Here is a 24,230-nt window from a genome sequence, read left to right on the forward strand (position 1 = left end):
TTTTCACCTAATCCAGGGATTCACCACTATCAAAGAGGGTTAAATGAGGAATAAAATGAATTACCTCTTTTGTTTTAAGGAAAACGTAAGAGCAGTCTGATGCTCCTAAGTTAGAATTGGATTTTATACCTTACTGACTTTTTAAAAACACTAAATAAGGGAAAGTCAAGTTCTGTGAAGTTTTCGGTCAAATGGGTTAAATGCACAAAAGTTAAATTAGTGAACTGAATGAAATATACATATAAAGTCACTCCATTGTAGATGGAAACTGCAATTTAAAATTAATATTAGATAAAGAATATTTGAATTGATTTTGATGAAACTCAAAAAAATAAAGTAGGCTTAGAGATGGTCAGCGACTTGACAACTTTCTTGTCTTGCCTTAAGGGCTCTTACACATATTAGAACTGGACTGTTCCTGTGATGTGGCTCACAATTTAATCTGATTATAAAAGTATCAGGTAATGTACTCTGATATCTCCTGATTTTAAAATAATAAAGTCCTTACAGAGAACTGGAAACAAAGAAGGAAATTAAAACTGTACATGTATCCACCATGCATGTTATTTTTACCTGTAGTTAGGCTAACCAATGGCCCCAAAGATATCCAAGTCTCAACCCCTGGAACCTATGAATGTTACCTTATATGAGAAAAGAGGCTTGCAAGTGTAATTAAGTTAATAATCTTAAAATGGGAAGACTATCCTAGATTATTTGGTTTGAGCCCTAAATGCAATCACAAGTATCCTTATAAGAGGGAAGCAGCAGGGTATGTGACACAAAAGGCACAAGGTGATGTGACCATGGAACCAGAGTGATTTGAAAAGACTATGCTGCTCGCTTTGAAGTTTGCATAAAAGCAAAGTCAAGGTGCCCTCACAGAAAACTTTCTTTGCTGATAAAACAAATAGAAATTAAAAGCTTATAACTGCATTGCCTACAGGGGAGACCAAAACTATGCCTATACCTTTAAACATGCTACTTTATCAGAGCTACATGGAGCTTTAACACATTTTGAGATCATTCTGCTCACAGGTAATAAAAAAAATACTCCTTGCTGGCTTGAATACTTTCACTCTGGACAATAAACATAAAATAAATAACACAGAAATTACAGAAAAATAAAAATCACGTATAAATCTCCAAATACCTCTTCACTGTTAAGCAATTTCAGAGTCCTTTAAATTTGTTAGTGGCTAAGTCTTCAGACTATTAAATGTGTATGATACATGATACTGAACTATACATTATTTATAAATAATGTACCTAATGCAAACATCACTTCCTCTCTGAGGAGTTCTAGCTACAATGTTCTACAAGCATGATGACACAAAGGGGAAAGGTAGGAAGAAGGGGAGAAAGGGAGAACCAGAGATACTGATTAATTTTCAAAACATAGCCAATGGAGAAGTTTGATACATTTCAAAAGGCAAAGCTCCCAAGTATCTGCTTTTGTGGTGTTTTATTACCCATTTCAGGTTGCTATTTTTATCCGGATGGATAAACATATCAGAAAACAAGGCAGATAAAAAATGGTAGAAAGTTAACAAAAGGTAGTGAAGCTCACTACAACCCCTAAGAGTATGACAGCTCATTTACATAAACTTCAGATGGAAAGTGAGTCAGCCCAGAGGTGAGTAAAGGCAAAGGAGTCACTGACAATCTGCACAGTGCTTAGTACGCCCAAACAATTGGACATTACCTAATTATGTATGTACGGGTTGATTAACACAACCAGCTGTCATCATTAAAAAGAAGAAGAAAAAAACACATCCCAAAACATCCTTTAACTCACTCTCTCTTTGAACAATCACAGCAATATCATTGTGCCCTATACTTGCTAAGTTCTCAGTAAATGATGGCTGGATTTTTTTTAATGCACTGCAAATCCTTGCAGTTTACTCTGAATATTCATCTATAGTTTCCGATTAGTACATTAATTCAACAAATTTATTAATTCGACAAATACATATTGAGCATCTACTATATGCCAAGCATCGTGCTTGGGTACAGGGTGCACCACGATGAGCAGAAGAAAACAGTCCCGGGGCTTCCCTGGTGGCGCAGTGGTTCAGAGTCCGCCTGCCGATGCAGGGGACACGGGTTCGTGCCCCGGTGCGGGAAGATCCCACATGCCGCGGAGCGGCTGGGCCCGTGAGCCATGCCCGCTGAGCCTGCGCGTCCGGAGCCTGCCCTCCGCAACGGGAGAGGCCACAACAGTGAGAGGCCCCCGTTCCGCAAAAAAAAAAGAAGAGAACAGTCCCATCCTCCTGGAACTTCAAGAGTCCAAAGGAACAGACGGTCAAAAAACAAGTAAAAAAATAACTACAAAATGAGAAAGGGTATGAGAGGAACAAACAGGATGCCAAGATAGAGGAATGAGGAAGGAGTAACCTATTCAGGTGGAGTCATTAAGCAAAGTGGGAGGACATAGCACCTGAGAGCTGAGGATGACCAGGAAGAAGCTCTGGGAGGAATGGAAGGAAGTTGCTCTGGTCAGAGAAGCCAGATGCACAAATCTAGGGCAGCAAAGGTCTAGCTCAGTCAAAACCCTGGAAGAGGCTTCTGGCCGAGGGCAGAGATTGAGGGTGAGTGGAAGCAGTATGTGGGGACCTGACCTTGACCTCAAGCCTTGCGGGCTGAGGTAGATTGGAGTCTTCATCCTCAGAGACATGCAAACTCATGCACAGATTCTAAGCAAGACAGTGACATCATCCAACTGAATTTCTAAAAGGATCACTCTGTCCTGAATCAAACAAACCTGCTGTTAATAAATTATGAGACAACTGGGAAATTTGAATACTGACAGGATATTTGATGAATGTTGTTAATTTTTTTAGGTGTGACAATAGCCTTGTGATGTTTTTAAAAAGAGACCTATCTTTTATATGCATACTAAAATACAGATACAGTGATGCCATAAAAGGCTTATAGATTAGATAATAGTTCTGTTTCAATGCAATTTCCTGGCCTTGTTATCTGAACGGTAATTACCCATAAGAGCATGTCTTTGTTTTCAGGAAGCACATACTGAAATATTTAGAGGTAGAAATAAAGTATACTGTCTAGGATATGATTCCAAATAACCTTGGGGTGGATTATAGATGAAAAACAATCGGCCTTGAGTTAACAGCTGTTGAAGGTAAGTGGTGAGTATACAAGAGCTCAGTTTACTATCCTCTTTATTTTTTATATATGTTTGAAATTTTTCATATTAAAATTTTAAAATAAGGTAACTTCAGCTGTTGTGTGGAGAAAAAGAAGGATGCAGTTTGGAGGGTGGAAGAATAGAGAACAAAGGAAGCACGAAAACACATTGGGGGCTCTTAAAGTAATCCAGGCAAAACCTGACAGTACCTCGAGCTAATGTAATAGAGAGGAGAGAGAGAGAAGTAAACAGATGGGAAATAAATGTTGGAGGTAGAAATCATCAGACTTGGTAGTAGGGAAGTTAAAGAAAAGGGAAGGAATCAAAGATGTCCACCAGGCACCTGGCTTGAGCAAGTGGGTGGAGACATTTACAAAGATGGAGAAGCCTGGGAGAGGAAAAGGTTTCAGAGGAATGAGGGAGGCGGCCACCAAAAGTTCACTTTGAAACACAGAAATTAAGGCATGTGGGGGCGGGGACTTCCCTGGTGGTCCAGTGGGTAAGACTCCACTCCAATGCAGGGGCCTGGATTCGATCCCTGGTTGGGGAATTAGGTCCCGCATGCATGCCGCAACAAAGATCCTTCATGCCACAACTAAAACCCAGTGCAGCCAAAATAAATAATTAATTATCTTTTTTTTAAATTAAGGCATTTGTGAAATGTCCAAGTGAGTGATCAAATAGACAAGGATTGGACCTATTTCCCATTACAACTGTTAAGGTAGTCCCGGACAGAGTAGTAGTCATGCCCAGAAGGCTGCTCTTGGAGGAGGTAAGGAAGTCAGTACTGGGAACAGGGCTTCTCTGACTTACAGGCACAACTTGGGTGTTGCTACCTGGGGTTGAGTGATGGTCAGAGAGCCTCCTGAGCCTGCAGAAAAGGGAACCACAATGACAAAGGCCCTGTCCATAAGGGTTTACGAGTCATTTTCCATTCATTTTGCCACCAACACCACCAAGTCTTCCACCTCCCCTGGGCCTCCTTGGTCAAATGAGACAATTGGACCAAAGGGTCACTAAGAAGCTTTCCTTTGAGCTTAGGAAATACTGTCACTCCTCCTTAGAGTGAAAGGAAGCATTCATAGAATATACATACCTTAACTTAAAATGTGCATACGCTCCCCCCCCCCATAAGCTTATATAAAGAACTACTTATTGTGGAAGATTCCAATACAATAGCGGACGATTAAAGAAGACCTAACAGTACAAAAGAAAATACAGAGAAAAGCAATTCAATACAGGGAAAAGACGCTTGGGATGCTGCTCACTCTGGGCTTTTTAGCGAAATGTATTTCCATTCACTGTATTCCATGGACTCTGTAACACAGATTTTTCATCATGTAATATCCCCAAAACCCAGATGTATCTTAAAATCAAGAGCAACTTTGATTGCCCTAGATCAAAGTTAAATTCTTAGGGAAAGGATCCACATTTGCTTCTGCCAGTTACCTGAAGGCAAAACCAAGCTGATCCACTTAAAATTAAAGTACCTGCTTGAAGCTGTTTGGGCCACACTGGTACCTAATATTCAGACCACAAAGTAGCTTGTGATTGAAATTCTGAGAGTGCTAACAAGTTAAACACAGGATTCCCATACAGCCCATCAGTTCCACTCCTAGGTATATACACCAGAGAATTACAAACATGCGTCCACACACAGAATTGTGCACAGCTGTTTATAGCAGCATTATTCACAACAGTCAAAAACTGGAAAAAACCTGATTGTCTATCAACTTATGAATGGATAAACAAAATGTGGTATATCCACACAGTTGAGTATTATTCAGCCCTAAAAAAGAATGAAATACTGACACATACCGCAACATGGAGAAACCTCAAAAGCCAGACACAAAAGAACATATATTGAATAATCCTATGTTTATGAAATGTCTATACAGACAAATCTAGAAGCAGAAATTAGATTAGTGGTTGCCTAGGAGTAAGAGTGGGAAAGGAGAATGACTGTAAAGGGGTGCAGGGTTTCTTTTTTGGGTGATCAATTTTTTAAAATTAGATTGTAATGATGGTTGTACAATTCTGTAAATATAATAAACTCCAATGAATTGTAAATTTAAAACAGGGATTTTATGGGATATAGTTTCATAATGTGATAGAGCTATTTTTTTAAAGTTCCCAGGGCAGAGAATCTCAAGAGAAGTTTTTTCCCCTCCCTACCTAGTACCAAGATTGAAATACACACATTTCCTTACTGTGTCTTCCTGCATGACAGTTTTATTTTTCCCTTCCCTTCGGCAAAGTCACCTGTAAAATTCTCCATTGTGTTTTTCTCCTTCCTCAGTGGTATATACAATGTCAGCGGCATCTTAGATCCAATGAAATAATTAAATGCCAACCTGGTTAAGAAAAATCAGGTTGAGGTCGGGGCAGAGAGGTGCCCCTCCAGACCTGAGGAACATTTGGATTACCTAGACAGAGAAGCTGGGTCAAGGAAAAGATCACAGAAATATGAAAATTAATCTAACTCTGCCTGTAGTTACTAGTTATAATTTAACTACTATGAAGAAAAATATTAACTGGATGTTTTTCAACTGTCATTCACCGAATATCACCCTAGATAACCTTAAAACAGACAAAATTATTACACCATAATTAACTGATCTAAACTGATGGGGGGCGGGGGGGGAGTTGCCTTAAAAGCTTTACCTCATTCTAATCTACAGTTTGTAGTTCAAAAGAGAAGGTGTGAAGAAGGACGAAATCCATGAGAAAAGCTACACTACAAAATATTTTTAATTCTACTGTAAGCTTCTTATCACCTGACTAAAAACGTCTGCCTCTTTCAACTTCTAGACGTAAGAACAAATTCACTGTAGTTCCTGTACGTGAACACACACATCCCATTGCCTCGGGACTTGATTAAACACCTATGAATTTCTATATAAGGATAAATTCAAAATTTTAATGAGGTACTATGGAATATTAAGAGATCACTGGTGAAAACATAGTAAACCTGAATCTGCTCTAACAGTCTTTGCACATAAATTTGATGTCTCCTCTGACTTCTCTAAACTATCATAAAAAGAAAATCTTGATTAAGTAGTACCCGACCAGGCCCCCCAGTTAATTAGATTTTTGTGCCATGGCCCACTGTGGTTTTGATGAGAAAGAGGTTAATTGAAAACACTACCAATTCACTTGATTCCAAGCAGTGAGTCTACTCTCCTCACTAAATGGAAGCCAGGAATCCATGGTGACCCGAAATCTCTTGTGTCCACAGGTGTCCCAAGTAACCCTGGTATCTCTCAAAACCCAAAACCAATGCCAGCCACTCCAATCTCCCAACCAGAAACAGCTCTTTGGAAACCCTGGAATATTTTATTTATTCTTCACATGTCATATCACTTAATTCATGAACAGACTTCACACCCACCACTACATTTTCAGATATGGTAGTTGTGTACAAACAGTGGGCAAGAAGGATACCCAGTCATCAGAGCACCAAGAAGCACATACCAGTATGGAATTGTTAAATCAGGGAGCCAGAGACTAAGGCAGAGCTAATCTTCTAGCAAATTTCTATAGGCCATGAGATGGGTCTAATGTACGGTTCCTCCCTGAGAGATTACCTCCTATGCTAAACAAGTCAGAAACTTCATAAACAATTTTTTAATTTTTAGAAAGGACATGTTCAATGTCCCACTAACTGTTTTATAAAAAAAAAAATCTCTAATTTTCCCTCCAGTACGATCTACCAGCTTGTAAATCTAGCAACTTCCCCAAATAGTTAATCACTTAAAATAACACAATTGTTACCACAAAGATCCAGAACTAGGAAAACCTACATCTGTGGTGGTGAATTCATTAAGCAGAAAAGGAGAGTAGGAGATAATTTTCTTTTGTGGAAATACTTTAAGGTCTCCCTCATCTGTTCACTTGCATCTTTTCATTAGAAATTCAGGAGAAAGTATTCACAGGAAGAAATTAATCACCAGGTTGGCAAGAGGACCACATCCTGCTACAGAGAGGTGGAAGCGTTGCTACCTGCACATAAAACCAAAATATGCGGTTCAATCAGCATATGGAAAAAGAACTCTACTGATTTCAGCAGCTAATGTATCACAAGAGGAATGTCGTGGCATCGTAAATTTAATAAGAGGGAATGAGAGAAATTTTGGCAAACCCTGAAATTAGGACAAAATAAAAGTTCACATAAAAAACAACTGAAGAATTTTTTTTTACAATTAACATATACTTGTAATCAGAGAGAAAACATACATAATATTTTAAAAGAAAAATCTTGAATAACAGATTACTTCAGTAATATTTTTAATTTCAGAAAGGGTCAGTAATACAGGAGACATAGTACAGTAACATCACACTCTATGTTATGGAATAAAGAGAAACATCCAAGAGAGCTTTCCCTGTGAATGAAGCACATCCTACTAACTTTCAAATGCTGTTTGAAAACATTTTTAGTCATTTTGGAATTTTCTTAACATATGTGACACAAGTCTCTACCCTCTTAAATAGAATATACTAGATATAATTTAAACTTTTTCCAATGTCTCAGAGACAGCAATATGAACATGCCTTTCTCAGTGGAGATTAACAGCATCCAAGGTGGGGGAGTAGTATACTACCGATATTTACTGGGCACCTACTACGTGTTTATACCCATTATCACATTTAAATTAAATTTCATTTTATCTTCCCAATAAATCTGTGAGAGGATGAAGAAACTGAGACTTAGAAACTGTCCCAGAGGGACTTCCCTGGCACAGTGGTTAACAAGCCTCCTGCCGGACAGGAATAAAGATGCAGACGTAGAGAATGGACTTGAGGACACGGGGAGGGGGAAGGGTAAGCTGGGACAAATTGCGAGAGTGGCATGGACATATATGCACTACCAAATGTAAAACAGATAGCTAGTGGGAAGCAGCTGCATAGCACAGGGAGATCAGCTCGGTGCTTTTCGACCACCTAGAGAGGTGGGATGAGGAGGGTGGGAGGGAGACGCAAGAGGGAAGGGATATGGGGATATACGTATGCATATAGCTGATTCACTTTGTTATACAGCAGAAACTAACACAACACTGTACAGCAATTATACTCCAATAAAGATGTTTAAAAAAATTTAAAATAATTTTTTTTTTAATTTAAAAAAAAACAATCCTCCTGCCAATGCAGGGGACACGGGTTCGATACCTGGTCTGGGAAGATCCAACATGACGTGGAGCAACTAAGCCCGTGTGCCACAACTACTGAGCCTGTGCTCTAGAGCCCACAAACCACAACTACTGATCCTGCGCGCTGCAACTACTGAACCCCACGTGCCGCAACTACTGAGCCTGCATGCTGCAACTACTGAAGCCCGCATGCCTAGAGCCCGTGCTCTACAACAAGAGAAGCCACTGCAACAAGAAGCCCGCGCACCGCAACAAAGAGTAGCCCCTGCTCGCTGCAACTAGAGAAAGCCCGCGCACAGCAATGAAGACCCAAAAGCAGCCAAAAACAATTTTTTTTAAGAAAGAAAAAGAAAGAAACTGTCCCAGATCTCCCAGGCAGTAAATGGCAACTGAGACTGGTGCTCAAGTTCACCTGTCAAGTCCAAGGGCTTGACTCACCAGAAAGGTACATCTTGTTGTGTGCACCTAAGCTAGGTAAAACCATACTGCTGTGCTTTGGAGTTCTATGACTGTATGTCATATTTACTTTCTTCTTTCCCTGCCATTTTTTGCTACTATCAACAAACTGGCTTCTAAAACCACCTCCTCGGGAAGGGGAAGCTGGGACGAAGTGAGAGAGTAGCATTGACATATATACTCTACCAAATGTAAAATGGATGGCTAGTGGGAAGCTGCTGCATAGCACAGAGAGATCAGCTCAGTGCTTTGTGACTACCTAGAGGGATGGGATAGGGAGGGTGGGAGGGAGGCTCAAGAGGGAGGGGATATGGGGATATATGTATGCGTATAGCTAATTCACTTTGTTGTACAGCAGAAACTAACACAACATTGTAAAGCAATTATACTCCAATAAAGATATAAAAAATTTAAAAATAAAAATAAATAAATAAAACCATCCTCTCAGCATACCTCTTAGAACTCTGGCAAAATTATGCCAAAAAGCATAAGTCTACTTACATTCATTGTAAATAGACTCTGGATGGAATCCTCTACTACAAGTAAAGGGCAAGATTTTTAGAGCATGGGCTCTAATACCCACTTTGGCTACCCTTTCCAGCTTTGGGCTCTATCTCAAAGAGGTAAGGTTCTCAGTTAGGTAAAGCATTACTATTATGTGTTGCTACAACTAAGGTGAGAGAAGCAAGTACCAGGGACATTTTGGCAACATTGAAAAGGAAACACAAAACTGTTTAAGAAAACAGTCTTAGGTGTCACAAGAAATAATGCACATCAGAAAACTAAAAGAACAAGGCAAGTTCTAGAATGGGTAAACCTTTGGGTTTGGTAAACTGAGCAGGACAGGGAAGTTAAATTTGGAAGTAAAAAAAATGCTGGCAACAGCAGATAAATGCAGCTGAAGACAGGCTGAAAGAGGCAATGAATGGAAAAGAAAATGTTAGATAACAAGAAAGTGAGATAGCATTAAAAAACTATTGTTTTCAAGATGAGAAGAAAACTGTAATATGGTTGACAATAGGATAAAAGAAGCTAAGACAGGGCTTCCCTGGTGGCGCAGTGGTTGAGAGTCCGCCTGCTGATGCAGGGGACACGGGTTCGTGCCCCGGTCCGGGAAGATCCCACATGCCGTGGAGCGGCTGGGCCCGTGAGCCATGGCCGCTGAGCCTGTGCGTCTGGAGCCTGTGCTCCACAACGGGAGAGGCCACAACAGTGAGAGGCCCGCGTAATGCAAAAAAAAAAGAAAAAAAAAAAAGAAGCTAAGACATACAAAGCCTCCAAGAATTCCACATTTTAAGAGTTCACAATGGGTTTCTGATAGTCATGAATCAAAAACATCTCGATCACATGGGTCACTTTTGGATGCTATTCTTCTGAGAACCAGCCATACTAATATCGAAACATCTAAAGCAGATAAATAGAGCAGTTTTTGTGCAAACACAGACATAAAGGTCAAAGGAACAAAACAGAAAGCCCAGAAACACAGCATTATTATTTTAATGAGTCTATTATTTGATAAAGTAGGCATCAAACATAAATTTTCTTTTACTCACAGACTTAGCAAATGGCGTTGGACTACTGGGCTAGCAATTTTAGCGTTGGCATGAGATAGGGATCTAAATTAACTTCAGTTGGGTTAAGTTCAGGATTTTCTTTTTTTTTAGTTCAGCTATGACCTTACTGATTTTCTCCTGGCTGGATCTATTTCTGAGAGAAGGCAGTCGAAGTCACCAACTATGATAACAAAATCATCTATTTCTCCTTGTATATAGTTTGTGCCTCTCGTAGTTTGATGCTCTGTTGTTAGGTACCTACACATTAAGAACTGTTATGTTTTCTTGGAGAACTGGCCCCTCTGTCAATTATGTAATGCCTTTCTTTATCCCTGATAACTTTCCTTACTTTGAAGTCTGCTCTGTCCAAAATTAGTATAGCTATTCCTGCTTTCTTCTGATTAGTGTTAGCATGGTATATTTTTCTCCGTCCATTTACTTTTACTCTACATGTGTCTTTTTTTTTTTTTTTTTTTTTTTTTTTTTTTTTTTTTTTTGCGGTACGCGGGCCTCTCACCGTTGTGGCCTCTCCCGCCGCAGAGCACAGGCTCCGGACGCGCAGGCTCAGCAGCCATGGCCCACGGGCCCAGCCGCTCCGCGGCATGTGGGATCCTCCCGGACCAGGGCACGAACCCGAGTCCCCTGCATCGGCAGGCGGACTCTCAACCACTGCGCCACCAGGGAAGCCCTCTACATGTGTCTTTTATTTAAAGTGGGTTTCTTGTAGACAACATATAGTTGGACCATGTTTTTTGATCTACTCTGACAATGTCTTTTAATTGGTAAATTTACACCACTGACATTCAAAGTGATTATTGATATAGTTGGATTAATATCTACCATATTCATTACTGTTTTTTATTTGTTGCCCTTGTTCTTTGTTCCTATTCTTGTCTTCTACCCTTTTTCTGCCTTATGTTGTTTTAATTGAGCATTTTATATGCTCCATTTTCTCTCCTTTCTTAGCACATCAGCTTTACTTCTTTTTTTACTTTTTTTTGTGGTTGCCCTAGAGTTTGCAGTACAGATTTACAACTAATCCAAGTCTACATTAAAGTACACTATACCATTTCACAGGTAGTATGAGTACCTTATAATAACAAAATAATCCTAATTCCTCCCTCCCACCCCTGTATCATTGTTGTCATTCATCTCACTTATATGTAAACATACATAAGCATGTATATATACATAAGATATAAACATAAGCATATATAACCAAATACACTGTTGGTATCATTTTCAACAAACTGTTATCTATTAGATCAATTAAGAATATGAAAGAATGTTTTATTTTACTTTGACTTATTCCTTCTTTGATGTTCTTCTTTTCCTTAAGTAGATCTCAGGTTCTGACCCATATTTATTTTTCCTCTCTCTATAGAATTTCTTTTAATATTTCTTACAAGGCAGATCTATGGGCAACAAATTGCTTCAGTTTTCGTTCACCTGAGAAAGTCTTTATTTCTCCTTTACTTTTGAAGATAATTTCAGAGAGTACAGAATTCTAAGTTGATGGTTTTATTCTCTCAATACAAACATTTCACTCTACTTTCTTCTGCTTGCCTGGTTTCTGAGGAGAAGCTGGATGTAATACTTATCTTTGCTCCTCTATAGGTAAGGTGTATTTTTTCTTTCAAGATTTTTTCTTTATCTTTGATTCTCTGTAGTTTACAAATAACGTACCTAGAGGTCATTTTCTTTTTCTTTTTTTTTTTTTTTTTGCGGTACGCGGGCCTCTCACTGTTGTGGCCTCTCCCGTTGCGGAGCACAGGCTCCGAATGCGCAGGCTCAGTGGCCATGGCTCACGGGCCCAGCCGCTCCGCGGCATGTGGGATCTTCCCGGACCGGGGCACGAACCCGTGTCCGCCGCATCAGCAAGCGGACTCTCAACCACTGCGCCACCAGGGAAGCCCTAGAGGTCATTTTTTGACAATCATCCTATTTGGTGTTCTCTGAGCTTCCTGGATCTGTGGTTTGGTGTCTAACATTAATTGTGGAAATTCTCAGACATTATTGTTTCAAATATTTCTTCTGTTCTTTTCTTTCTTCTCCTTCTGATGTTCCGATTATGCATATGTTACACCTGCTGTAGTTGCCCCACAGTCCTTGGATATTCTGTTCTGTTTTATTCACTCTTTGTTCTCTTTGCTTTTCAGTTTTTGAGGATTCTATTCCACTCTATTCAGGATTCTATTTCTACAGCCTCTAGCTCAGAGAGTCTTTCCTCAGCCATGTCCAGTCTAATAAGTCCATCAAAGGCATTTTTCATTTCTGTTAGAGTGTTTTGATCTCTAGCATTTCTTTTTGGTTCTTTCTTATGGTTTCCATCTTTCTGCTTACATTACCCATCTATTCCTACAGTCCCTCTACTTCTTCCATAGAGCCCATTGCATATTAACCATAGTTCTTTTAAATTCCCACATCCCTGCCACGTCTGGTTCTGACGCTTACTCCGTCTCTTCAACCTGTGTTTTTTGCCTACTGGTCTGCCTTGTAATCTTTCTTGATAGTTAAACATGATATACATGATAAAAGGAACTGTTATAAATAGGCCTGTGGCCATGTGGTGGTGAGGCGTGGGGGAGGGGAAGCATTCTATCGACCTGTGATGAGGTCTCAGTCTTTTAGGGAGCCTGTGCCTCTGGACTGGGAACTTCTCAAGTATTTCTCAGTTTTTCTTCTCTCTTAGATGGGACAGGATGGCCAGAGTGGGCTAGAGCTCCCCAGGGTCAGTTAAGTTCTGGTTAACTACTCTCCCCTGAGGGCAGGCCTTGTTAAGAACAGTAAACTCTGATGTATTTCAGAATGGTTCTTTTTCTTCTCACCCTACTGGAAGCCCAAAGGGATTTTTCTCCTCCATTTACTGTATAAATCTGGTACAGCTTCTGGAGGCAAATTTCACATTGGGGGTGGAGGGGCTCCATATGAGTGGGTCTCCTTATGGTTCTCAACTCCCAGAGTTATTCACACTGAACCCCCAGCAATTCGTCGATCATAGGTGACATTTTCCCACCCCTGCCCTGGCTTCAACTCTGTACATCATGACTCCCTGTATTTGCCCTTCTGTCCCTCCAGGCTTGGGAGCAGTGATTTTCTGTGTACCTCTCCTTTCTTATGGATGCAAAATGAGTTGTAGAATTTCCAAGTCTGTTTACCTCTTTACTTGTTATTAGGACAAAGTGGCAACTTCAAGCTCCTTACTTGGAAAACCAGAAATCGCAAGTCAAGTTCAGAAGGTTTTTGTTTCCCTATAATTTGATTTTTTTTTAAACTAATAGGTGTCGATTGGGATTGACATATATACACTAATATGTATAAAATAGATAACTAATAAGAACCTGCTGTAAAAAAAATAAATAAAATAAAAACTAATAGGTGTTAGAAATTGCTGACAATGCCTTTCAGACCCAAAGGTAAAGCCACTGCCAGTCTAATGCAGCCACTGAAAGCTCAAAGAAACACAAGTTTTAATGTGTGCCACCCATCGGTCATGTCAATTACATCAGTCTGACCTGTCTTCATCTCCAAGACCTGAACCCCTCTCTGGTGTGTGTCGAGTATTCTAGCTTCTCACTGGGAACAGCAGCGCTTCCACTGGTGAATTCCAGTCACCCGCCCCACAGTCAGATCCTTTTCTACCTCCTAGATTTCAGTCTACCAGGCCGCCCAAGCTCAATTCCTGCCAACGCTCAGGGCGGAGAAGCCACAGCAGAGCTGAGTAAGATTTCTGGATGGCAAATAATGAACTCACCTTAAAAGTCACTTTTTAAATTACACAAGTAGATTATCTTTCAAAGAGTACAGTATGAAAAGGGAAGGGGGGGAAAAGAGTAAAACTTTACAGTGGCAAGATCTGACAAACCCTATCTCAAGCCAAGTGATGAAGTTTAGCATCAACAGGAGTAAACCAGGTTGATAACATGTATCTTTGCAGTACACGGGCCTGTCACCGTTGTGGCCTCTCCCGTTGCGGAGCACAGGCTCTGGACGCGCAGGCTCAGCGGCCATGGCTCACGGGCCCAGCCGCTCCGCAGCATGTGAGATCTTCCCAGACCGGGGCACGAACCCGCGTCCCCGGCATCGGCAGGCGGACTCTCAACCACTGCGCCACCAGGGAAGCCCGATAACATGTATCTTTGATATAATGTGATGAGAATGATACTTTAGGTCTGTGATCTTCCTCCCAAAAACACATGACCTCAGTCTAATTATGAGGAAAAAAACCCAGACAAATCCCAGCTGAGGGACATTCCACAAAACAAATGACCAGTACTCAAAACCAAGGAAACTCTGAGAAACCGTCACAGTCAAGCATAGCCTAAGAAGACAGAATGAATGATTGTACTGTGGTGTCCTGAATGGGACCCTGGAACAGAAAAAGGATACTCCATAAAAACTAAAGAAATCTGAATCAAGTATGGACTTTAGTTATAACAATGTATCTGTATTAGATTATTAATTGTGACAAATGTATCATTCTAATGTAAGAAATTAATTATAGGGAAAACAAGTGTGGGATATACAGGACACTCCATACTATCTTCATAATAATTCTGTAAATCTGAAACTATTGCACAGTAGAAAGGTTATTTTTTAAAATCCTAATCACAATTAAGTTTTTTATTCACATACACATTCAATGACATAAACACTAAAACTTTTGGACAATATAAAAATTTGCAACTCTAACATAAAAAGAGCAATTAAGGGAAAGTATCTGTAGCAGATAGGACAAAGTATGAAGGTGTATATAAATTTTAAAGTTCATAAGTATGTAAAAAAAACATTGAGAAAAAAGTTAAATAGGCAAAAGAAGACTAGGATTCATACAAAAGGAAATGCAATGGACTAAACAATGATTATAAGAAAAAAAATTGGGGGGTTGTGTGCACCACATGGCTTGTAGGATCTCATTTCCCTGACCAGGGATTGAACCCAGGCCACGTCAATGAAAGCCTAGAATCCTAACCACTAGGCCACTAGGGAACTCCCAGAAAAAAATTTTAAGACAAAACAATTAGGTATCATTTAAGCAGCAAAATGGTTTCAAATAATACCTAGGGATGATAATGCTACATTTTAAACCACTTCACTTATAAGCAGTTCACAGCCGTGCAAACTGGTGAAACTCGTTTGAAAGTGCTGTGGACTGAATAGCGTCCCCCCAAATTTCACATGTTGAAGCCCTGATCCCCAGTGTGATGGTATTTGGAGACAAGGACTTTGGGAGATAATCAGGTTTAGATCAGGTCCTGAGAGGGGGGCCCTCATGACTAATGCCCTTATAGGAGGAGACCCCAGAAAGCTTGCTCTCTCGCTCTCTCTCCCTCTGCCATGTGAAGACACAACGAGAAGGTGACCATCTGTAAATCAGGAAGAGAGCTCTCACCAGAACCTGACCACACTGGCACCCTGATCTCTGACTCCAGAACTGTGAGAAAATAAATCTCTGTTGCTAAAGCCACCCAGTCTATGGTATTTTATTATGGCAGCCTGAGCTAACTAACACAGAACGGCAACTTGAGAAATATCACATTAAGAATAAAAATATTCATCCCTTTTAATCCAATAATTCTACATGGGTGAATTTAACCTTTTGGAGATATTCAAAAATATGATAAAGCTATACACATCAAAATGTTCACTACTTAGTTTTAAGTTTTTAAACCAGTGAAAAACTAAATGTCTAACAAAGGAGAAATGAATAAGTAAATTGCGATGTTCCATTTGATCTCATATGATGTCATTTAAAATCATTACAAAAATTATGTAGGCTTATAGGAAACACTTATAATAAAACTAAGGGCAAACCAAAAGCAAAAATCTACAATATGAGGCTAACCATGTAAATAAATATGGGCAAGATGTAAAAGGGTTAGCTATAAACAAATAAAATTTAATTTGTTGGAAAACATTTTTTCTTTCATTTTAGTTTAATTAAGGTTACAAGAAATAAGACTCAAAAATATATTTGATAGTAACTTTAGACAGATCCTTTCTTAAGCTTAATCACATCCTAACTGTTAAATTATGAAGAAGTGAATTTTTCCAACAATAGCCACTACACTCAAAAAATTCAAAAAAATGAGAAGAAATATTTACATTTCTTATAAGAAAACCGTCAATTTTTCTCTACTACATACTTTTTTATTATGTTACTACTTACACAGAGAGGGTTTCCAAGGCATCTTCAAAGATATCCTGGGGGGGAACAAAAAACACAATGAGTTTCTCAAGAATCAAGAAATTTAAATATAAAAGAGAGAGTGTGTGTGTGTGTGTGTGTGTGTGTGTGTGTGTGTACTCCCCATGTGTGTGTGTACTCCCCGTATTGTGTACTCCCCGTGTGTGTGTGTATACTCCCCATGTGTGTGTGTACTCCGTGTGTGTGTACTCCCCGTGTGTGTGTGTGTATTCTCCCCATGTGTGTGTGTACTCCGTGTGTACTCTCCATGTGTGTGTACTCCCCATATGTGTGTGTGTGTACTCCCCGTGTGTGTGTACTCCCCGTGTGTGTGTGCTCCCCATATGTGTGTGTGTGTGTACTCCCCGTGTGTGTGTGTACTCCCTGCGTGCATGTGTGTGTGTGTGCGCGCGCACCTCTCAAGGCAGAGTGGGGACAGTTTGGGTGGGCTGCAGTAGAACCATTCCACTTAACTCTTACTAATGGCATTCCTTTCAGAGAAACCAACACATGAATTTAAGTGAGGTTTAATTTAGGGTTGGTTTTGTCACTAATAAGACGAGTAAGCTACTCAGCCAGCAATCAGACTGGGCGAATCTGAAGAGAATGTGACTCCTTCAGTGGGGTCTTCACTCCTCAGTCTCATCCAACCCAGAGCAGAATAAAACAAAGAACAGGACCTGCCCGATTCAGTCGTCTCTTTCTCCATGGCTGGCCACGTTAGCACGTCTGGGCCTTCGTGTCACGTCTAACTCCACTACCCGCCCAGCAAGTCTCCCTGTCAGCAGCCTTTATCTGTAGCATACAGGGCAGCCCTTTCCTTCATGCCACTGGCCTGTTCAAAATCTGCAACAGGAGAAAAACCCAAACACACACACAGACACACACACACATAACACACACACTCACATCTGCTCACAAATCCAGACATGCACCCCACGCTCATACACACTGGCTCATACACTCAGTCTCACCCCTAAACTCACAGTCATACACAAACACACATACACTCACTCACTCACAAACTCACACTCACACACGAAGCTCCCTCACAGCTGCAAAAATCAAATCCAAGCTCCTCATCCAGGGATTTGGGACCCACCATAACCTAGTCAAACCTTCAAGGCCTCCTTCTCTCACATCCCTACCACCTTCTCCACAGCCAAGCACCAGGACCTCACTGGTCTCCCTACTCCCAAGCCTGACATCTGCCATTCAGTTCTTCACACAACAGCCGCAGTTATTCTTTCCTTTCCCTTCCTTTAATAAGCTCATACCATTCCACTGCTTTAGACCTCTTTAAAAGCTTTCCATTGCACTTAGAATAAACCCAAATTCTTTCCCATGATCTACAAAGCCCTAAATGACCCTGCCAGCCTCTGTCCACCTCTCCACCCACCAGACTCACTCCACTTCAGCCAAAGGTCTGTCTTTCTGGTCCGTGCACAAGTCAAATTCATCCCACACCTCTCTGCATTGTCTCTCTTTCCTAGAATGTTCTTCACTCAACTCTTCCTATGACTGACTCATTCTCATCCTTCCATTTGCAGTTCAGAAAGCCACCTCCTCAAAGAGACCACCTCTGATAACGCTAATTAAAATTACTAATAGCAGCTTACTTATAGTTTCCCATCATCTGATTTCTTTCATTCATAATACTTATCATAGTCTCTAATCATCTTATTTGTTTCCTTGGTTACAATCTATCTCCATTAGGGCAGGTTCTCATTTATCATGTTTACAGAGAAACCGCCAGGGCTTGGCACAGAGCTGTTGCTCAACAGCTACATGTTGCCTAATGAATGAATGAACTGAGCTTGGACCATCAAAGCACTGATCACATCACCTCATTTACAGATAGGACACAGAAATGAGGAAAGAGGGTTACAGAGCTTTTCCCTCGTGTGACCATTAATACTGAACAATGTATACAACATACTGATTCTGCATTTAGGCAGGAAAGGGAAAAAAAATGTGTAAATACGAAAAAGAAGAAACAACATTATAAGTAGTGGCAGAAGTGAGTTTAGAATGTGGGATCCCTGACCTATTGATCTATATTAATACCATACTCTGTGAGGGAGGCAGAGTCAAGGGCAATTCTTTCTTACTCCTCACTCTCCAGAAACTAGTGATTGGAACAATATCAGAAGACTTTGTCATTTTGAATCACAGCTCAGTGTCCCACATGTGAGGGGTTGTGGAGAAGGGGAGAGACGAATACTCTCCAGGAATACAGATCTGGTAGTGATGACCTGTTACCTGTGCCAGACACCAGCTCATGGCCCCTCTGCCATCCCTTAACCCCACCTGGGCTGACCTGTACCAGGAAGGGGAAATGCAGAGAGCATGCTCCTCGGAGCTTCCGTGCATCCAACCCCTTCCTCACAAACCTCAACCCAGAGCAGCTCGCAGCAGACACTGAGATACTGAGTGGGCTTCAGAAAGGATAACTCGGAAAGCCAGTTCTCCTTTTAAAAGGAGACAAGGATGATATTTACACTTAAACAAGTAATACCCCCATCCCCACCTCAAAACAAGAAACACTAAGTTATATCCAGTAAGAAATCATCTTCACTTGAGGAACATCTCTCCATTTTGTCATATGCAGAGGGTTCTCTAAATAAAGCATTCTGTACAACGTGGTAACCAGAGTTAACAATACTACATTACATATTTGAAAGTAGTTAAGAGAGTAGATCTTCAAAGTTCTCATCACACACAAAAAAAATTATAACTATGTGAGGTGATGGATGTGTTAACTAACCTTACTATGGTAATCATTTCACAATATATGCATATATCAAATCGCCAAGTTATACACCTGAAACTCACACAATGTTATAGGTTAACTACATCTCAATAAAGCTGGTGGAATTTTTTAATTAAAAAAGAATCTTTTAATTTTTAATCTTTAAATTTTTAATTTAAAAATCTATTTTTTTCCACTTAGATGAATAATAAAAATTTAAGAGAATGCCTCTCTTAGTAATGGAAAAAATCCACCAGAGTTCTAGGATATTATTCTAATAAACTAGAGATGAGAAAGAGAGAGTGAGAGAGGAAGGAAGGAAGGGAGGGAGGGAGGGAGGGAGGGAGAGAGGGGGAGACGGAAAGGAAGGAAGGAAGGAAGGGAGGGAGGGAGGGAGGGTATTGACTTAAAAAAATGCACAACGTAAGAGTGGTGAGTTAAGTTTGATTTGGGGCAAAATGAGGACTGCAGCCCAGGAGACAGCATTTCAGATAACTGAGAAACTGCTCCAAGGAGGCGAGGGGAGGAGCCATGATATATAGGAGTTTTGCAACAAAGGGCAGGTAGTCTGGAATGGCAAAAGATTATTGTTAATTAAAGAAAACCAGATATCTCAAGTTAAAGAATTTAGCGCTTTTGTATGTATGGGAAAATGCAAGAGTCTGGGCTCGCTGAAATCATTCCTTTGATGTGCACCTCAGATATCTGTGGCCAGTATCCTGTATTTTCACATCCTGAGTTTCCTCAGGGCTCACCGCAGGGAGTGGCTTCATTCTGATGGCTGCTAGATGGCAGGTATTCTTTGCAGCCCTGAGTTTCCTCAGCGCTCACCCGCTCACTGTTGGAGGGCTGCAATCACTGATAACCGTGACATCCTTTGTTTATTTATAAGGCAGGAAATACTCCATTTATAAATATTCCATTCCATTTATAAATATTCCACTTATCAAGGGGAAGAAAACTCTGTCTCTGAAGGCCAGACAAAGGGTAAACTTTTTTCACTTAAGAAAAAGGAAAGGTAAAGAGAAGAACTAAGACTTAACGAGTGCCTATCATGTGTCAGGCACTTTACAAAAGCTCCTCCCAACTGGCAGCGCGCAAATCCAGTCGCAGATAACTGCCTGCCCAATATTACACAGCTGGCAAGTGAAGGAAGTGAGATTCACCCTCAGATTTCTTTAACGCCAAAGTCTTTTTTTCAATGTTAATAAAACACATCCAAAACTTGGAGCTAAGGCAGTTGGGAAGAAGTGGAGAGTGGGTGGGTGAGGAGGTGGCGGCATATCTCTGCAGGTCATACTGCATGTTGTTACACAAATCCTCCCAAGGATTCCTGAATTCTCTAGGAGAACTTCCTTGTGTTTGAGACTTTTCTATTTACTATGAGATTAGAAACCAGATACTGTGAGATGACATGTTAGCTTGCAGATTTCGGAATGGTGAGAAAACCTCAATGATTAGTTTTATAGCCCTGTAGGACACTATCCAGTTTTACCTGTAGCCTAGCAATCTTAATCTAACACTGTTTTTGTTTTAAGCCTATAAATACCCAGTTCCACAAATACCCGGAGAATCAGTTTACCACCTCACTGTTTTCCTCGTTGATAGGCTAAATAAAATTTCTACACGTTCACTTTATATCTTTATGAAAGTCATATTTCTAATTTTTGGAAATTATACTTTTAAAACATCTTTATTGGAGTTTAATTGCTTTACAATGTTGTGTTGGTTTCTTCTGTATAACAAAGTGAATCAGCTATACATATACATACATCCCAATATCCCCTCCCTCTTGCGTCTCCCTCCCACCCTCCCTATCCCACCCCTCTAGGTGGACACAAAGCACCGAGCTGATCTCCCTGTGCTATGCAGCAGCTTCCCACTAGCTATCTATTTTACATTTGGTAGTGTATATACGTCCATGCCACTCTCTCACTTCATCCCAGCTTACCCTTCCCCTTTCTCGTGTCCTCAAGTCCATTCTCTACATCTGAGTCTTTATTCCTGTCCTGCCCTAGGTTCATCAGAACCATTCTTTTTTAAGATTCCACATATATGTGTTAGCACATGGTATTTGTTTTTCTCCTTCTTAACTCGGTATGACAGGTTCTAGGTCCATCCACCTCACTACAAATAACTCAGTTTCGTTTCTTTTTTACGGCTGAATAATATTCCATTGTATATGTGCCACATCTTGTTTATCCATTCATCTGTCGATGGACACTTAGGTTGCCTCCATGTCCTGGTTATTGTAAATAGTGCTGCAATGAACATTGTGGTACATGACTCTTTTTGAATTATGGTTTTCTCAGGGTACATGCCCAGTAGTGGGATCACTGGGTCGTATGGTACTTCTAGTTTTCATTTTTTAAAGACCCTCCATACTGTTCTCCATAGTGGCCATATCAATTTACATTCCCACCAACAGTGCAAGAGGGTTCCCTTTTCTCCACACCCTCTCCAGAATTTATTGTTTGTAGATTTTTTGATGATGGCCATTCTGACCGATGTGAGGTGATACCTCACTGCAGTTTTGATTTGCATTTCTCTAATGATTAGTGATGTTGAGCATCCTTTCATGTGTTTGTTGGCAATCTGTATATCTTCTTTGGAGAAATGTCTATTTAAGTCTGCAGCCCATTTTTGGATTGGATTATTTGTTTTTTTGATATTAAGCTGCATGAGCTGCTTGTATATTTCACAGATTAATCCTTTGTCAGTTGCATCATTTGCAAATATTTTCTCCCATTCTGAGGATTGTCTTTTTCTCTTCTTTACCGTTTGTTTGCTGTGCAAAAGCTTTTAAGTTTCATTAAGTCCCACTTGTTTATTTTTGTTTTTATTTCCAATTCTCTAGGAGGTGGGTCAAAAAAGATCTTGCTGTGATTTATATCAAGGAGTGTTCTCCCTATGCTTTCCTCTAGAGGTTTTATACTGTCTGGCTTTACATTTAGGTTTTAATCCATTTTGAGTTTATTTTTGTGTATGGTGTTAGGAAGTGTTCTAATTTCACTCTTTTACATGTAGCTGTTCAGTTTTTCCAGCACCACTTATTCAAGAGGCTGTCTATTCTCCATTGTATATTCTTGCCTCCTTCATCAAAGATAAGGTGACCATATGTACATGGGTTTATCTCTGGGCTTTCTAACCTGTTCCATTGATCTATATTTCTGTTTTTGTGCCAGCACCATATTGTCTTGATTACTGTACCTTTGTAGTATAGTCTGAAGTCAGGGAGCCTGAATCCTCCAGCTCCGTTTTTCTTTCTTAAGATTGCTTTGGCTATTTGGGGTCTTTTGTGTTTTCATACAAATTGTGAAATTTTTTGTTCTAGTTCTGTGAAAAATGCCATTGGTAGTTTGATAGGGATTGCATTGAATCTGTGCATTGCTTTGGGCAGTATAGTCTATTAAGAATGTTGATTCTTCCAATCCAAGAAAATGGTATATCTCTCTCCATCTGTTTGTATCATCTTTAATTTCTTTCATCAGTGTCTTATAGTTTTCTGCATACAGGTCTTTTGTCTCCCTAGGTAGGTTTCTTCCTAGGTATTTTATTCTTTTTGTTGCAATGGTAAATGGGAGTGTTTCCTTAATTTCTCTTTCAGATTTTTCATCATTAGTGTATAGGAATGCAAGAGATTCCTGTGCATTAATTTTGTATCCTGCTACTTTACCAAATTCATTGATTAGCTCTAGCAGTTTTCTGGTAGCATCTTTACAATTCTCTATGTATAGTATCATATCATCTACAAAAGTGACAGTTTTACTTCTTCTTTTCCGATTTGGATTCCTTTTATTTCTTTTTCTTCTCTAATTGCTATGGCTAAAACTTCTAAAACTATGTTGAATAATAGTGGTGAAGAGTGGGCAACCTTGTCTTCTTCCTGATCTTAGAGGAAATGGTTTCAGTTTTTCACCATTGACAACGATGTTGGCTGTGGGTTTGTCATATATGGCCTTTATTATGTTGAGGTAAGTTCCCTCTGTACCTACTTTCTGGAGGGTTTTTATCATAAATAGGTGTTGAATCTTATCAAAAGCTTTTTCTGCATCTATTGAGATGATCATATGGTTTTTCTCCTTCAACTTGTTAAAATGGTGTATCACATTGATTGATTTGCATATATTGAAGAATCCTTGCATTCCTGGGATAAATCCCACTTGATCATGGTGTATAATCCTTTTAATGTGCTGTTGGATCCTGTTTGCTACTATTTTGTTGAAGATTTTTGCATCCATATTCATCAGTGATATTGGCCTGTAGTTTTCTTTTTTGGTAACATCTTTGTCTGGTTTTGGTATCAGGGTGATGGTGGCCTTGTACAATAAGTTTGAGACTGTTCCTCTGCTATATTTTGGTAGAGTTTGAGAAGGATGGGTGTTAGCTCTTCTCTAAATGTGTGATAGAATTCACTGTGAAGCCATCTGGTCCTGGGCTTTTGTTTCTTGGAAGATTTTTAATCACAGTTTCAATTTCACTGCTTGTGATTGGGCTGTTTATATTTTCTGTTTCTTGCTGGTTCAGTCTCAGAAGGTTGTGCTTTTCTAAGAATTTGTCCATATGTTCCAGGTTGTCCATTTTATTGGCATAGACCTGCTTGTAGTAATCTCCCGTGATCCTTTGTATCTCTAGTGTCAATTGTTACTTCTTCATTTTCATTTATAAATTTATTGATTTGAGTATTCCTCCTTTTTTTCTTGCTGAGTGTGGCTAATGGTTTATCAATTTTGTTTATCTTCTCAAAGAACCAGGTTTTAGTTTTATTTGCTATTGTTTCCTTCATTTCTTTTTCATTTATTTCTGATCTGGTCTTTATGATTTCTTTCCTTTGGCTAACTTCAGGGTTTTTTTGTTCTTCTTTCTCTAATTGCTTTAGGTGTAAGGTTAGGTTGTTTATTTGAGATGTTTCTTGTTTCTTGAGGTAGGACTGTATTGCTATAAACTTCCCTCTTAGAACTGCTTTTGCTGCATCCCATAGGTTTTG

General features: G+C 39.8%; 1 protein-coding gene across 2 annotated transcripts in view; it reads right to left on the reverse strand.

The window, feature by feature from the left end:
• The window catches only part of TTC39B (tetratricopeptide repeat domain 39B), a 148,640-nt gene that overhangs the window by 94,766 nt on the left and 29,644 nt on the right, over positions 1-24,230 (reverse strand). The window contains exon 2 of one of the 2 annotated variants that reach the window (XM_067744416.1): positions 16,474-16,508. The exons of the other annotated variant lie outside the window; for it this stretch is intronic. Coding sequence (XP_067600517.1) covers positions 16,474-16,508 — 35 coding nt within the window. The remainder of the gene's footprint in view (positions 1-16,473; positions 16,509-24,230) is intronic. 2 annotated transcript variants of the gene reach the window in all.

Source organism: Pseudorca crassidens, chromosome 7, assembly GCF_039906515.1.
Source record: "Pseudorca crassidens isolate mPseCra1 chromosome 7, mPseCra1.hap1, whole genome shotgun sequence".
NCBI lineage: Eukaryota > Metazoa > Chordata > Mammalia > Artiodactyla > Delphinidae > Pseudorca > Pseudorca crassidens.